The sequence below is a fragment of the Glycine soja genome, chromosome 14 (genome assembly GCF_004193775.1).
Source record: "Glycine soja cultivar W05 chromosome 14, ASM419377v2, whole genome shotgun sequence".
Taxonomy (NCBI): domain Eukaryota; kingdom Viridiplantae; phylum Streptophyta; class Magnoliopsida; order Fabales; family Fabaceae; genus Glycine; species Glycine soja.
The window spans coordinates 37,697,987-37,712,280 of record NC_041015.1 but is presented as its reverse complement, the minus strand read 5'-3'; the positions used below and the strand labels follow the sequence as shown (position 1 = coordinate 37,712,280).

The following is a 14,294-nucleotide window of genomic DNA, read 5'->3' as shown; positions in this document are numbered from 1 at the left end:
TTGTAGCAAGTTAAGATCACCATGTACTACTTTATATATTAAATCATCGGTGGTTGCACTCAGTGTGTGCATGGAGTATATTAAATCCAGGATCTATTTATTATTTGTAGCACTTTCAACTATTATTTGCTGTTAAATAAAATTCATGCAGTATATGCTAGAAAGCTTATGTTCAATAAATTCTTAAAAAATGAAAAATGCGTAGGCTATCACATTCCTACATGTTACACAGTTCTCACCAAAAAATATTGCTCAAGGGCGATCATACTGTAACAGCGGACCTTTGCTGTTGTACACAGGAATCGTTGCTTCGCAGATATCCAACGTTGCTTATCTTTTTTCCCATATGCATCTTACGACAAGAATGCCATGCACAAAGGAGGGGAGCTGCAGAAACCAGATTAAGAAAAATACCTGTAGGGCTTCTAGGTATACTGTACAGTGCTTCTCTTAAAATAGTACAGTAATGGACAAGAAGTGGAGAGAAAAATTACACCAACACCAGATCCCCTTCTGCTGCTTCTTGTTCCTGTTGTTCTGGTAGCCGTGCTTCCCGATATGGGAGAAGTATTCTCCTGATTTCTTCTGCACTAAGTGTCTCGTACTCTAATAATGCATTTGCCAGCACATGTAATGCCTTCTCATGCTGAAAAAATGTCAGAAGTTACTAGCACTATGAATTTCCATATGCAAGACTAGCAGATGTCAATCATTGCTCAAGGTTGACAACTTTTATTAATCAATGTCATTCTGATTTAAAATGCTGCTCTTGGTTTCAATTTTCCTATAGGTCAATGATCTACCAGCCTAAAGAAAGCCCTAAAGCTTATTCTGTAACTAGCACCATTCAATCCTTCTTTTCAGGGTTAAAATAATAAAATATTCCATTTGATACTTGTTCATTTTGATTAAAAACCCAACCATACATTCACATCAAGAGCATTTGTTCTTGTCCACTAGTTGGCTTGACTCACTGGAGACAAGTACAAGACTCAATAGTCAGACCTAACACTGAACTAAATAACTTGTGTTAATCTTATACACTAATATGCTCTTTTAAGCATAAAACTTCTTAACTACTAATCATGACAATCTCGATTTTTTAGGAAAAGCATAGAGAGAAATAGCTTGTGTTCCTTCTAATATGTCTATCATTAACCATTAACATTAAATCATGATAAATAAATGAATATAGATAACCTAAAAAATGCAAGAAGTGGCAGAATGTAATATAAAAGATAGAAGCTTGAAGAGTTTATAGCCCTCCGCTCACAGATCCGAGCAGATTGGCAGCATTCCTCTATTGATTTCTTTTTTTTACTAGCCCTGTATTTTTCCCTTGTGTCAAAGGGAATTTGTTATTCTCCAAACCTTTTATAATTTCTTCTCTTGATGAAATTATTCTTTTAAAACACTTGGCCAACCCCAAAAGAGAAAGAAAAAGTTTCCACTTTGAAGAAAAAATTTATAGACAATAATTTAATCAGACAAACCTTTTTCAAAAGGGCTTTCACACGATCATATGCTTCTCGAAGGAGTTTCACAACCTGCAGAATAGATATAGAAGTATGACTTTTATTTTTGATAAAAACAACAATTCTTAGAAGAGGAAGCAAATAATCGAAACATGATATTTCAGTTATAAAGGATATAAATTCATAAAACTTGCCTCTGCATCAATACGTGACTGCATTTCAGAACTTGGTCGCTCTTTTATATTAACTGGCCCGATTGCATCACTCATCCCACAATTCGATACCTTGTGCATAGAGGAAAAAACAACACAAAGCACATTATGAAATTAAAAGTTAAGTCCAGAATTTCAGAAGAAATTTCTAAATGTCGTCTAACTAATAATTTTAGGGAGAAAATTGTAATTTACTTTGTTACTATTTGTGAATATTCCAAGTAACAAATGACCAGAACAGAAAAATTATACAAGCATAATTTTTTTATAAAAGTGGTCTCTAGTTTAGCAGATGCAAGACTGCACTTGACACAATACAGGGGAGCAGAAAATTACCATGTATTGGGCAAGCTCAGTAGCAGTGTGGAGATCACTACTTGCTCCAGTTGTGACATAATCCTGGCCAAAGATAAGCTCTTCTGCAACTCTTCCTCCCATACACACATCAAGGCGAGCTAACAACTGTTTCTTGCTTATTGATGTCTCGTCACTTGATGGAAGCTGAGTGACCATTCCTAAAGCAGATCCACGTGGCATGATTGTTGCCTTGTGAATTGGATGTGCACCATCCGTGTTAAGGGCAACAATTGCATGGCCGCTCTCATGATAAGCAGTAAGCTGAAATTTTCAAAAACACGAATAACATATATAAGCATACATCAAATTCATATTATTAGCAGTAACCCAAAGGTTATTAGCCAGCAGATATATACTTGTGATTGCAGAGTGCAAAACATTTCATTATAAGCACAATCTTATTATAGCACACTACTATTAGTTAGACCAATTATTAAAATGCATTGAGAAGATTGCATTGGAGAATGTTTTGTTAGCATTTCTCACAAATTAGAACTCTTCGAATTTGAGTTTAGGCCTAACTCAACCCCAAAAGCTAGCTCATAGGGTGAGGGTTTCCAGCACACCCTCCTCACGCCAAGGATTGGACATCTCGAGTGTGAAGTTAGTAGGATTGGACATCTGAAGATGGTCCAATAACGGCTCGATAGTGGGGACATGGTAGGTCCAACAACAAATCATTATCTCATATTCTAAGATGGTATTAGAACATATCCTAGATCCATTAAATGGATCACCCACCATGTCATTCACGCATCAAGCCCAAAAGTGTTGGGCATAAGGGAGTGTATTAGGAAAAGCCCAAGTCAAACTCGACTAGTGATGAGGCCAAAATAGTATATATAAATGGGGGACAACCCTTACCTTACAAGCCGGTTTTGCAAGGTTGACTTAGGCCTATAACCACTTTCTAAGATGGTATTAGAGTCTATCTTAGATCCATTAAAACCATATTATCCATGCACCAAACCCAAAAGTGTTGGACGTGAGGAGGTGTATAGGGAAAAAAACAAGTCTCACTTCGGCTAGAGATAGCGTCAATATATAGTATATATGTGGGGAGACAACCCTCACCCTATAAGCTAGCTTTTGGGGTTGAGTTAGGTCCATACCCACATTCTAAGGTTACTTCAGAAAAATGGCTCAAGATAAGATACAAGGATAATGATATTAAAGAACAAATGTAGCTATCCATGTCCTACTCACCAGCTAACAACTGACTTGGCAACTAACTATTCGTAAGACTGTCAATCATTTTTTTTCCTTGTAGTATAAAAGGTTGATGTCTTCTCTCAAACCATGTTTCATTGTATGGCTTAAATTTTCAGTTTTAGTAATTTTAGTATTATGAGGTTAAACCTGATGTGTTTACTCTGGACTTTTCAAATAATTTAACACAAAAATTTCATGCTCAAAATTTTTAAGACAATAAGGTTAAAAATTATAGCAGCTTTGATGCATTTGGATAAGCTTTGTAAAAACCACTTCTTTGATATAACTTTTCTCAAGTTTCTTTTCAAAAGTTACTGTTTTTTGCTTCTGAGAACACACTAAAGTAACATTTTTCTAGGTTTTTGCTCTTTTTCTTCAAAACATTTTATAAGTTACTGTTTCTTGCTTCTGAGAGCACACTAAAGAACATTTCTAAAATATATGGCATTTAAAAGTTGTAACATAATTGAACTTAATTTAAAAAGGACTCTTAAAAAATATGAAAATGTAATCTGTAATATCATTTCTTATATCAGCAAATGATATTTTGAAAAGGTCATGCATAATATAAAATACATAATTTTTTAGAACATGTAAAGACGACATTGTGTCTTTGGTGGACAAACAAAGCAAAATGTTAAACACACTGACACAAGGTCACAACTCAAATAGGGAAACTCGCTTGAACAGCAGCAAGCTAAAAGATCATAACAGAGAGAAAACATCAGAGAAAGCTCAAAAAACACAGAACAGAGCATAACACAACCTCACAGAATTTTTCTCTCAAGCACAGAACTGAGCATAACATGAGCACATGGAATTAAAAGTTCAGAACAGAGTGTAGTTGGCGATGGGAAACTTAAATCGAGAGGAGACTAAATTCATTGAGTGTCTTGCAATAGTAGCCTAACGCCAGTTGCAGAAACTGAAGAAGCATCCACAAAGGAGGCAAAATACAAACTGCAAGCAAATGAGAAGAGAGTTGCAGAATGTCTTCGAGGAATTTTCTACGGTCTTTTCCGAAGCCAAAGGCCTGTCACACAGCAGGGCAGTGGACCATAAAATCCCCATCAAATCTGGTGTAGATCCCATAAATGTGAGACCTTATCGATACCCTCATCTACAGAAAAACGAAATTGAAAAACAGGTGGAAGAAATGCTGAATTCAGGGATTATTAGGCCCAGAAACAGTCCTTTTTCCAGTCCAGTCATCTTAGTGAAGAAAAAAGATGGCAGCTGGACTACTGAGCGCTAAACAAGGCTACCTCGCCAGACAAGTTTCCCATCCTACATGTTTAGATCAATCATATAAATCACAAACTACATGTTTTAGGTACTAAACCAGATTTCCTGGCATATACACATACCTTCTTTGACTCTTCTGATACAAACATTGTTTTCCGCTCAGTACCCATAACTATTCTGTCTTTTGCAAACTCCAACTGCGCAGCTGTTACTTTCTCTGCACCTTCAACTGCAGCTTTAATGGCAGCGACATTTACCAAGTTCGCAAGATCTAGTTTAAGGGAATATATAATAGAAAAAGTCATTCAGAAACTTGGAGTATAAGATTTGCATTGATAAAAAAAGTCATCTCACATAAAAATAAATTATAAATTACCTGCCCCATTAAACCCTGAGGTACCACGAGCAATTGCTTTAACATCTACATCATCAGCTACAGGTTTATCTTGCAGATAGAGTTCCAATATTTCTTGCCGACCTCGCACATCTGGATTTGGTACAACAATCTGGTATTGGGAATTTGTTAGTCCCTGTATCTTCAATATATTATGTGGGCATTTACTCCACTACTTATAATTCCAGGTTTCAGTACAAAAGGTAGTTTGTCAAGTATTTTAATGGTTGATAATTAAACACATTTTTAAATATTTATTCTGAAATTAACAATCCAAAAATGCCTGACAACTCCCTTGAGTACAATACATATAAAGGTTACCATAGCAACACCCATATTATATAGGAAATTAACTTGCACATTCAGGATTGTAGTTAAATATTTTATATTTTATATTTATAACAAATGCTTATTGTAAGGTTCCTTAATGGGTGTTGTAGTTTTTATTTTTGGACAAACGTAAGCAGAGCATATTATATCCTACAAAGCCAGACCTGAACCTGATCATAGAATGCTTGAGCTTTGATCTGTCATATTGTCACGAGGCTGCTTGAAGAGCAAAAAAAAATACAAAATGAAACACATAACTGCCTCACAATCAAGTGAAATCTACTCCAAAGGGAAGCCCAGAAACCCAAAATTTGGAACAAGGAGCAAAAGCATGTGCCAGTCTCAGTATGCCCAACAGAGAAACTTCTCTACAACAGCTACTAAATGCCATTATTAGGGTTTAGAGTTCAGACCACTCGAGAAAATTTAGAAAGAATTTCTGAAAATTTTATTGAATGAGTAAAATTATAATGATCTGATACAAAAGAAGTATTTATACAGGGAAAATCCTAACTAACTTGTAACTAATCTGAGAACTAACAAGCAACTAACTAACTGAAATCAGCTAGCTAAAGATTACAACGAGAAGGGACCCAAGCTAACTGATGACAGCTGTCACTTAGAGAGAGTACTACACTCAACCCCTGGCATGCAGAAGCTCAAGGTGGTGAGCAGTGGAAAAGGGCTCAAACTACTTTGAGCTTGGACTGAAGATGCAGGAACTGAGTGGGAGAAAGAGGCTTAGTGAGCTAGTCAGCCCAGAAATCTTGAGCTGGGCTGTGATAAATGCAAAGTTGCTTGGGAAGCACCTCTTCCCAAACAAAAAGAGGTCAATCTCCATGTGTTTTGTGTGAGAATGCAGAACGAGTGCAGAACAGAGGGAGACAGAGGAGCTTGATATATTCTCTATTTATTGGCCATGCACCGATTATGACAATCGGAACTTTAGCATTTCCATCTACCCATTATTGTCTATACATGTTTTTATTTAATTATCCTTTTCCTTCTCTTCGCATAAATTCAGCAATGTCTTTCAATGTGCATCTTTCTAGCAATGATTCTTCCTCAGCCATGCAACACTCCAACTAGCTCTTCTGGTTGTGCATCATTCCAACCATCTTTGCTGAGTTACTTTTCAGTAATTCATCTAGCATATAGCCTCTCCTAAGAATCTCTGGCATCATCATTCATCAACAATGACAACAAAAGTCTTATCCCACTAAGTGAGGTTGGTTACATGAATCACATAATGTCATTAGACTCGATTAAAGACCAAATCCTCAAAGACACTCTTCTGCATGAAATCCCTGTTAACAACTTCCTCTAACATCTTTCTTAGTTTCCCTCTCCCTTTACACAAGACTAACAACCATGAAATCTACTCCCCTCAATGGTGCTTTGATAGGGACATGCATATTATGTAGTGCCTAAGCTCCACATCAAGTAGCATGGCATGCTCGATGGAGTATTTAAGAGGCTTGGTTCTCCCCCCTTAATTATTTTAAGGGAGAATTCTCCAAGTGCTTGGTTGCTTATCATTGGTATCAGAGTTGGTTGTGTCTCAGAAAGGACTAACTATGGAGGAGTTAACCAGAATGGCTGAGTGAAGTGTTGTAAAGTGCATCGACTAGAGATATGGACTCTCAAGAGTGGTGCAATGATAAGGAGTTGGGTATTCTAAGGTGCCTAAGTCTTATATCAAGTAGTATGGAATGCTCAGTGGAGTATTTACGTGGCTTAGTTCACCTCCCTTAACAACTAGTTTTCAAGGGAGAGTTCCACAAGTGCTTGGGTGCTCATCATGCTTCCAATGGCCTTCTTTGTACATGCCCAAACTACCTTAACCAATTTTGTCATTTTTTCCCTCAATCAATGTCACAGATATCTCCTCATACAATATTTTCAATACCACATTCATCTTAATATTCTCACTTCCGCTACTCTCACCTTTTGTCCTTTTAAAGCCAAAAATTGACTGCCAGAGTATAGTTGAATGTATAGCAATGGGATAAAATTTCCCTTTGAACTTAGTATGTACTTTGTGATAGCAAATAACCCACAATGCCCTTCTCCATTTTAACCATCTTGTTTGTATCCTATGTGTGATGTTAAATAGCTAATATTTAGGGATCATATTCCATATTATATGCTTAATAGCATCCTATGATTATAAATAAACCAGCACGTGTGTGTATTAGAATAAATGCATAAAAATAACTGTTATAAACAGTTATTGTAGGACAGTTAGTTTAAGCTAACTACATTTCTTTCACTAACAAAATTCTGTTAGTTAGTTTGTGATTAGCTTCAAGGTCTAGAGGTTTATAAATACCTCTCTTGTAACTGTATTGGTAACTAACTTTCCCAAATCAATAATATCAGTTTACTATTCTCTGTTTTGTTCAATGTCCCTGTTCTTGAACTCTGATAGTGTGGTACAAGACACAGTTTCTATATATTGTAATATGGTATCAGAAGTATCCTAGGGTTCAATCCTCCCTCTTTCTTTCCTTCTGGCAGTGGATGCCTCTTTCTGGGAGCACACAGTGCCCCTCCCCACTGCACAGCCGTTTTGGTTGTCGCTGTGCCAGTTTGTCTCCAGTGCAACCCTAAGAGCAGAACCGCCACCCTCCGGCATCCCTTTCTCTGTCCAAGACCCACCGCTGTTCAACCTCTAACGCACTTCCACACACCACCCCTCTCCAGCACATGTATTTCACGCGCTCATACCAAATTGGCACATGACCATCTTTCTGGCAAGACCCACTCGCTAGCGGCACTTCCATCAGCGTCGCCTCCTTCCACAAACCCTCCACCCTCAGTTTTCCAGCACCACAGCACTCCAGCAACCCCTCTAGCTACTGCTCCTTCACACTAGTAGCCAAACAGCGATGTGACCCTCGTTTTCCGGTAAAAAGAAAACACCAGCAAACCCAACACCGCCAACTGGCAAACTCCCCATTGTGCTCCTTCTCCATCGAACTTGTTTGGGCTGTGTTCGGCCCCGTTTAGCTTCTGTTTGGCCACAGTTAGGTTCTATTTTGCCTTGTTTCACTGCGTTTCATAGCCTACCACGGTAGCTCCAACATCCCACTTCGTTTACCAATGTGTTACTGATCCCTTGTGAAAAATTGAACAGGACAGCCTACTACAACCCCCAGGACACACCTGCCCCACCTGCGGATGTGACTATTTCCGCCTTCGATTATACAGATTTTCTTTGGTTTCAAGCAGCCAAGCAACCTACCTCACCTGTTACAATCGTGGCTCAGTCTGGTAATCCTGTAGCCTTTGTCTCCCAATCCTTTGTCCTTGGCACTTGGCTACTTGATTTTGGTGCCTCTGATCATATGACTAGTAACCAATCCCTTACTCAATTGTCTTTTCCGGATTCATTGCCTTCTATTACCCTCGCAGATGGTTCTCAAATTAAAGTCTGTGGCATTGGTCAAACTCGTCCACTCCCTAACCTTTCTTTAGATTCTGTTTTGTTTGTTCCAGGTTGTCCTTTCAATTTAATTTCTGTTAGCAAGCCCATTCACTCACTAAACTTTTTTGTCCTTTTTGTTAATAATGCTATGGCAGCAGCTACATGCGAGATTATTTGGCTTAGGCAACTTCTCCAACAATTACAATTTGAAGACACCAAGGACACTAAGCTTATTTATAACAGTTGAGAAACAGTATTTTAGAATAATGTTTGAGTGTCTCTCACTAGGACACACTCAACTGAAGCTTTTTATATATATGAAATGGCATAAAGGCCAACAAGTACAAAAGAGAAAGCAAAGGTGCAGAATGAGGCACCTTATAACAGAGGAAAATAAAGAAAAACTGACTACTACAACAAGACAAATTAATATAAAACACAATAATTTAACACTCCCCCTCAAGATGGAGCGTATAGATTGTATGCTTCAAGCTTGGAACATTTGAACAGGTTCGAGGCCCTCTCGAAGATTTGGTCAAAATATCTGCAAGCTAATCATTTGAGCTAACAAATTCCGTACTAGTTTCCTTGGATAGCAGCTTTTCTTTGACAAAATGACAGTCAATCTCTATATGTTTGATTCTTTCATGAAACCCAGGATTCAAAGCAATATGGAGAGTTGCCTAGTTGTCAAAATACAACTTCATTTGTTTAACTTCAGAGAACTTCAACTCTTGAAGTTGCTTGATCCATACTAACTCAAAGTGGCTGTAGCCATAGCTCTATGTTCGCCTTCTGCACTAGACCAAGCAACAGTGTTTTGCTTCTTGCTCTTCCAAGGGATAACATTGCCTCCAATAGATACACAATATCTAGTAGTGCTCCTTCGGTCTATGGGGCATCCAACCCAATTAGCATCACAATACCCAAAGATCTGGGTATTTCCTTTATCCTCATATAAAAACCCCTGTCCTGGAGTCTTTTTAATACCTAAGAATGTGAATCACAGCATTCTAGTGATCAACATGAGGGGCCTGCATAAATTGACTAACCACACTAACTGCAAAGGAGATATCAGGTCTTTTAATTGTGAGATAAATAAGCTTTCAAACCAGTCTTCTATATCTTTTTGGAGCTGAATATGGCTCACCTTGGTCAGCCATTAACTTCTGATTCGGGTCCATGGGACTATCAATGCGTTTACAATTACCCATGCATCTTTCTTCTAAAATATAAAGAGCATATTTCCTTTGTGAGAACACAATGCCTTCCTTTGATTGAGCTACCTCAATACCAAGAAAGTATTTAAGGCACCCAAGGTCATTAGTCTAAAAATGAGTTGACAAGTACACTTTGAGTTGGGAAATCTTAGCAATATCATTTCCTATGATAACTATGTCATCCATATAGACAACAAGATAGACGCATTTACCTGAAGATGTATGACAATAAAAAATTGAATGATCTGCTTCACTTCGTTTCAGCCCAAAAGGAATAACATGCTATCTGTCAACTTAGAGATGTCAAAGGATTGATTATAGAAAATCATATCATTCCTGAGTCTCCAAATTGAGTTTGTAGCTGCTACCCACCACATTTTCCATCTTTTGTTAGAAGCCTTTGAAGCTGCTGCAGAATAATGTTGGAGGAAATTACCCATTGGCCTGCAGTGGATAACCTTGTCTTCCTTGATCCAAGAGAAGAATTCCCACCACATAGGCATAATCTTATCACATTTGAAAAAAAGATGGGATGCAGTTTCAGGTTGATTATGGCAGAAAGGGCAGAGGTCATTTTCAACCTGAATTTGTCTCTTGACCAGGTTATCCTTGGTAGGGAGTCTATCTCATAACAACCTCCAGGCAAAAGAAAGAGCCTTAGGAGGGATTTTTATCTTCCAGAGTTGCTGGAACCCCTCATACTGACCTTGATCATCCAGCTCAGATTGAAGAACTTGGTAAGTAGATTTAGTTGTGAACTCTCCATTAGCTTCAGCTCTCCAAGTCCAGGTGTCCTTCAGGTTGATGTTTAGACTAGATGCATGGATTTGATCAATGAATTTAGATGCTAACTGCAGTTCATTATCAAAGAGATTCCTTCTCCAAGACAAGTTCCAAACCCAACCATTCTCAGACCAAGATCCCATCTCTGCCACCCTGAGATCTCTTTGGGAAGAAACTCTAAATAACTCAGGAAATTGATCTTTGAGGGGGATTCCCTCATCACCCCAAGGATCTTCCCAAAAGAGAAATTGGTCACCTCTACCCAACTTCCAACAGATTTGATTAGCAGCAGCAAACATACTCTGGTGTTGAGTAATGGCCCTTAAGTCAGCCCACCAAGTAGAAAAGTAATGCTTTTGAGGTCCCTGCCCCAAGCCCCTCCAACCATTGTATTTAGAAACCAGGATTCTGTTCCAGAGTTGATCAGATTGGTGGAACAGCATCCATTTCCATTTGAAAAGAAGGGCTTTATTGAGGGTTTTAATGTCTTTAATCCCCAGACAACCTGGTATGTTTACCTAATAGACATGATTCACACTAACATTTGTAATTTACTTAGACCAAGAACCATTTTCTTTAACTTTGACAAATTTGGATGACCTAAGCGATCATGAAAAAGTTTAGGAGATGAAGCAGCAACACATAACATAGAAGAACTTGTTTCCAGATAGTAGAATCCTCTTGACTCATGTCCTACACAGATCAGTCCACCCGTACCACGTTCCTGTATAACAAGATAATCAAATTGAAAGGACAATTTGGAACAAAGAGCACAGACTCCAAATGTAAGGAGGGAGACAATGAGATTTGACCAACTCCTTTGGGTGCAACTTTAGAACCATCTGTTAAGGTTATAAGATGAGGAATTCTTGGGGATGACATAGATGTGAATAAAGAGGCATTACCAGAAATATGATCTAAAGCACCTAAATCGATTACCCATGGACCATGATTGTCCAATGATTGAGAAATACATGTTGAAACATTGGGCACTAAAGATGATTGAACTAAGCTGTTCGATTTCAGCCTCAGATATTTTTGATACTTCTCATCAGAGAATCTTGGGTCAGATTTTCCAAATTTAGATACATGTGTTGTCTTATTAGGAAAACCATACAAGGAAAAGCAAGTCTCTTAGAGTATGACCCATTCTCTTACAATAAGAGCACTGTGGACGACAACATTTACCATCAAGTCCTTTTCTGTTTCCACGTCCTCTTCATTGGGTAGACACCATTATAGAGGATTCAGGGAGGCATTTCTCAAAATCAGAGATGCGTAGAAATGGAACCAGGAAACACTAATGAAGCTCCTTGAAGTGATACAGAACTAAAACAAAGGAGAAACTAAAGAATAGCAGTGACAAGACCTTGTCCAAAGGTTAACAAAACAAGTCTGCGTAAACCCCTTGCCAAACAGCAATAAACTGACAAATCGAGGCCTGAAACAGACTAAAGAAGCTCCGACAAGACTAAAGGTGGTTGCGCAGTGGCATTCCGAGAAGGGTGGCATTGCGTGGACTTCACGCACTACACAGGGCAGCACACTAGATCTGCGCGTGAGAGTGCATGGGACCTGATCTGAGGTCGGGACTTCTTAGGTTAGGTCGCACGTGACAAGGCGCACCAGAGGCGACGGTGACCGGAAAAGCAGAGTGGGACCAACCCGCTCTGATACCAAGTTGAGAAATAGTATTTTTGAATAATGCTTGAGTGCCTCTCACTAGGACACACTCAGCTGAGGCTTTTTATATATATGAAATGACAAAAAGGTCAACAAGTACAAAAGAGAGAACAGGTGCAAACTGAGGTACCTTACACAGAGGAAAAGAAAGAAAAACCGACTAATACAAGACAGAAATTATTATAAAAGACAAAAATTTAACAGTGACAATCAAGTTGCTCTTCACATTCCATCTAATTCGGTCTTCCATGAACAGACTAAGCACATAGAGATCGATTGTCACTTTGTGATAGAGAAAGTGCTCTCAGGAGAAATCACCACCGATTTTGTCTGCTCCAATGATCAACTGGTGGATCTATTCACTAAATCTCTTAAAGGAACTAGTGTTGATTATATTTGTAACAAGCTTGGTTCATATGACATATATGCTCCAACTTGAGGGAGAATGTTAAATAGTTAATATTTAGGGATCCTGTTCCATAATATATGCTTAATTGTAGCATCCTTATGATTATAAATAAACCAGCACATGTGTGGTACAAGACACAGTTTCTGTATATTGTAATACGTGACATCCTCATTTATTTACCCATTATTTTGTAATATTGATCCAATATATTTAATGTTAAAAACCTATGGTATCACATCTTTTCTGGTTTTTACTTCCAAACCATTTTCCTCCTTGCTAAAATCACAACACCTGTGTTATCTAAACTATTAAGTGAAAACATTGTTTCCAAAGTATGTCTTAACTCTTGAGTGAAAACATCATTTCCAAAGTATGTCTCCAAAATGCAAGTTTAGAGTTAATTGCTTCCCTTGACCTAATCAAAACTATATCATCTACAAAAAACAAGCAATTAGGGATAAATTTTTGTATGTCCTTGGAATATATATTATGGAATCTATCAGTATCTAATAGAGAAAACGTCAGGAACTGCTTCTTTATCTCATCGTAGTCCCTCATTCGTTTCCTTATTTAATTAATAGTCTTATAATATTATCAGACTTGGGCTTTACTAGTAATATTACATTAGTGTTACCAGACCTAATTATTAGTATAAATAGGAGTATAGTACCATTATTGTTAGTATTTTGCATCACACCATAACACATCATAACAATCAGTAATAGACCATTATTATTGGGAACCTCATTTCTCCCTTTTCTTCCTTCCCCACCTAAACACAAATAATTTCATCACGCATTAAGAGATTAAGAAAACCACATTACAACAGTATTATAGATTAAGACTTACAATCATCATTCTTTCTATTTATATTATTTCTCTTAATAGATTCATCTGTTGGGGAAAAAAAATAGGACTTACATGCCGATCAAATCTTCCAGGTCTAGTTAAAGCTGGGTCAAGAATATCAGGCAAGTTTGTTGCAGCCATCAATATTATTCCCTACAAGATAAAATAATGAATCAATTTCTAAAACCAGAGGAACGAATTGCACTCCAAACTGTTCAAAGATACCTCATTCTGCTCAAACCCATCCATTTCAACAAGTAGCTGATGCAATGTCTTCTTTGTGTGGCCCTCCCATTGTTTTCTTGTTGATCCAACAGCATCAATTTCATCAATAAAAATAATACAAGGAGCCTAGAGAAAGATAAAAGGGAAATAAATATTCCATAATCAGAAATAAATAAAGGACCCATGTGGTATAGTGCAAAACCAGAATAACAAACAATTTAGGGATACCATTTGCAAAAATCAACAGACCTTCTTTTTGGCTGCTTGAAATAAGGATCTAACACGTCGAGCACCAACTCCAACAAACCTGAGCATGAAAGAAAAGTGATATGAAAATGAGCATCCCTAACAGCCAACATATCACAAAATTCCTTAATGTGACACTAGTTGCTACAGTATATGTTAGCATGCAAAATAGGCCATCCAAGAGATGACAATTCTATCCAGACCCTATAGGTACCCGCAATGGG

At 37.8% G+C, this 14,294-nt stretch overlaps 1 protein-coding gene across 1 annotated transcript in view; it reads right to left on the bottom strand.

Moving 5' to 3' along the window:
• The window catches only part of LOC114384363 (ATP-dependent zinc metalloprotease FTSH 11, chloroplastic/mitochondrial-like), a 29,866-nt gene continuing 15,572 nt past the window's right edge, over window positions 1–14,294 (bottom strand). Inside the window, exons 9-18 of the mRNA XM_028344031.1 lie at window positions 14,074–14,131; window positions 13,825–13,950; window positions 13,672–13,752; window positions 4,878–5,007; window positions 4,624–4,772; window positions 2,024–2,305; window positions 1,670–1,759; window positions 1,494–1,547; window positions 495–646; window positions 1–387 (exon numbers count right to left, since the gene is read on the bottom strand). Coding sequence (XP_028199832.1) covers window positions 354–387; window positions 495–646; window positions 1,494–1,547; window positions 1,670–1,759; window positions 2,024–2,305; window positions 4,624–4,772; window positions 4,878–5,007; window positions 13,672–13,752; window positions 13,825–13,950; window positions 14,074–14,131 — 1,156 coding nt within the window. The 3' untranslated portion in view covers window positions 1–353. The remainder of the gene's footprint in view (window positions 388–494; window positions 647–1,493; window positions 1,548–1,669; window positions 1,760–2,023; window positions 2,306–4,623; window positions 4,773–4,877; window positions 5,008–13,671; window positions 13,753–13,824; window positions 13,951–14,073; window positions 14,132–14,294) is intronic.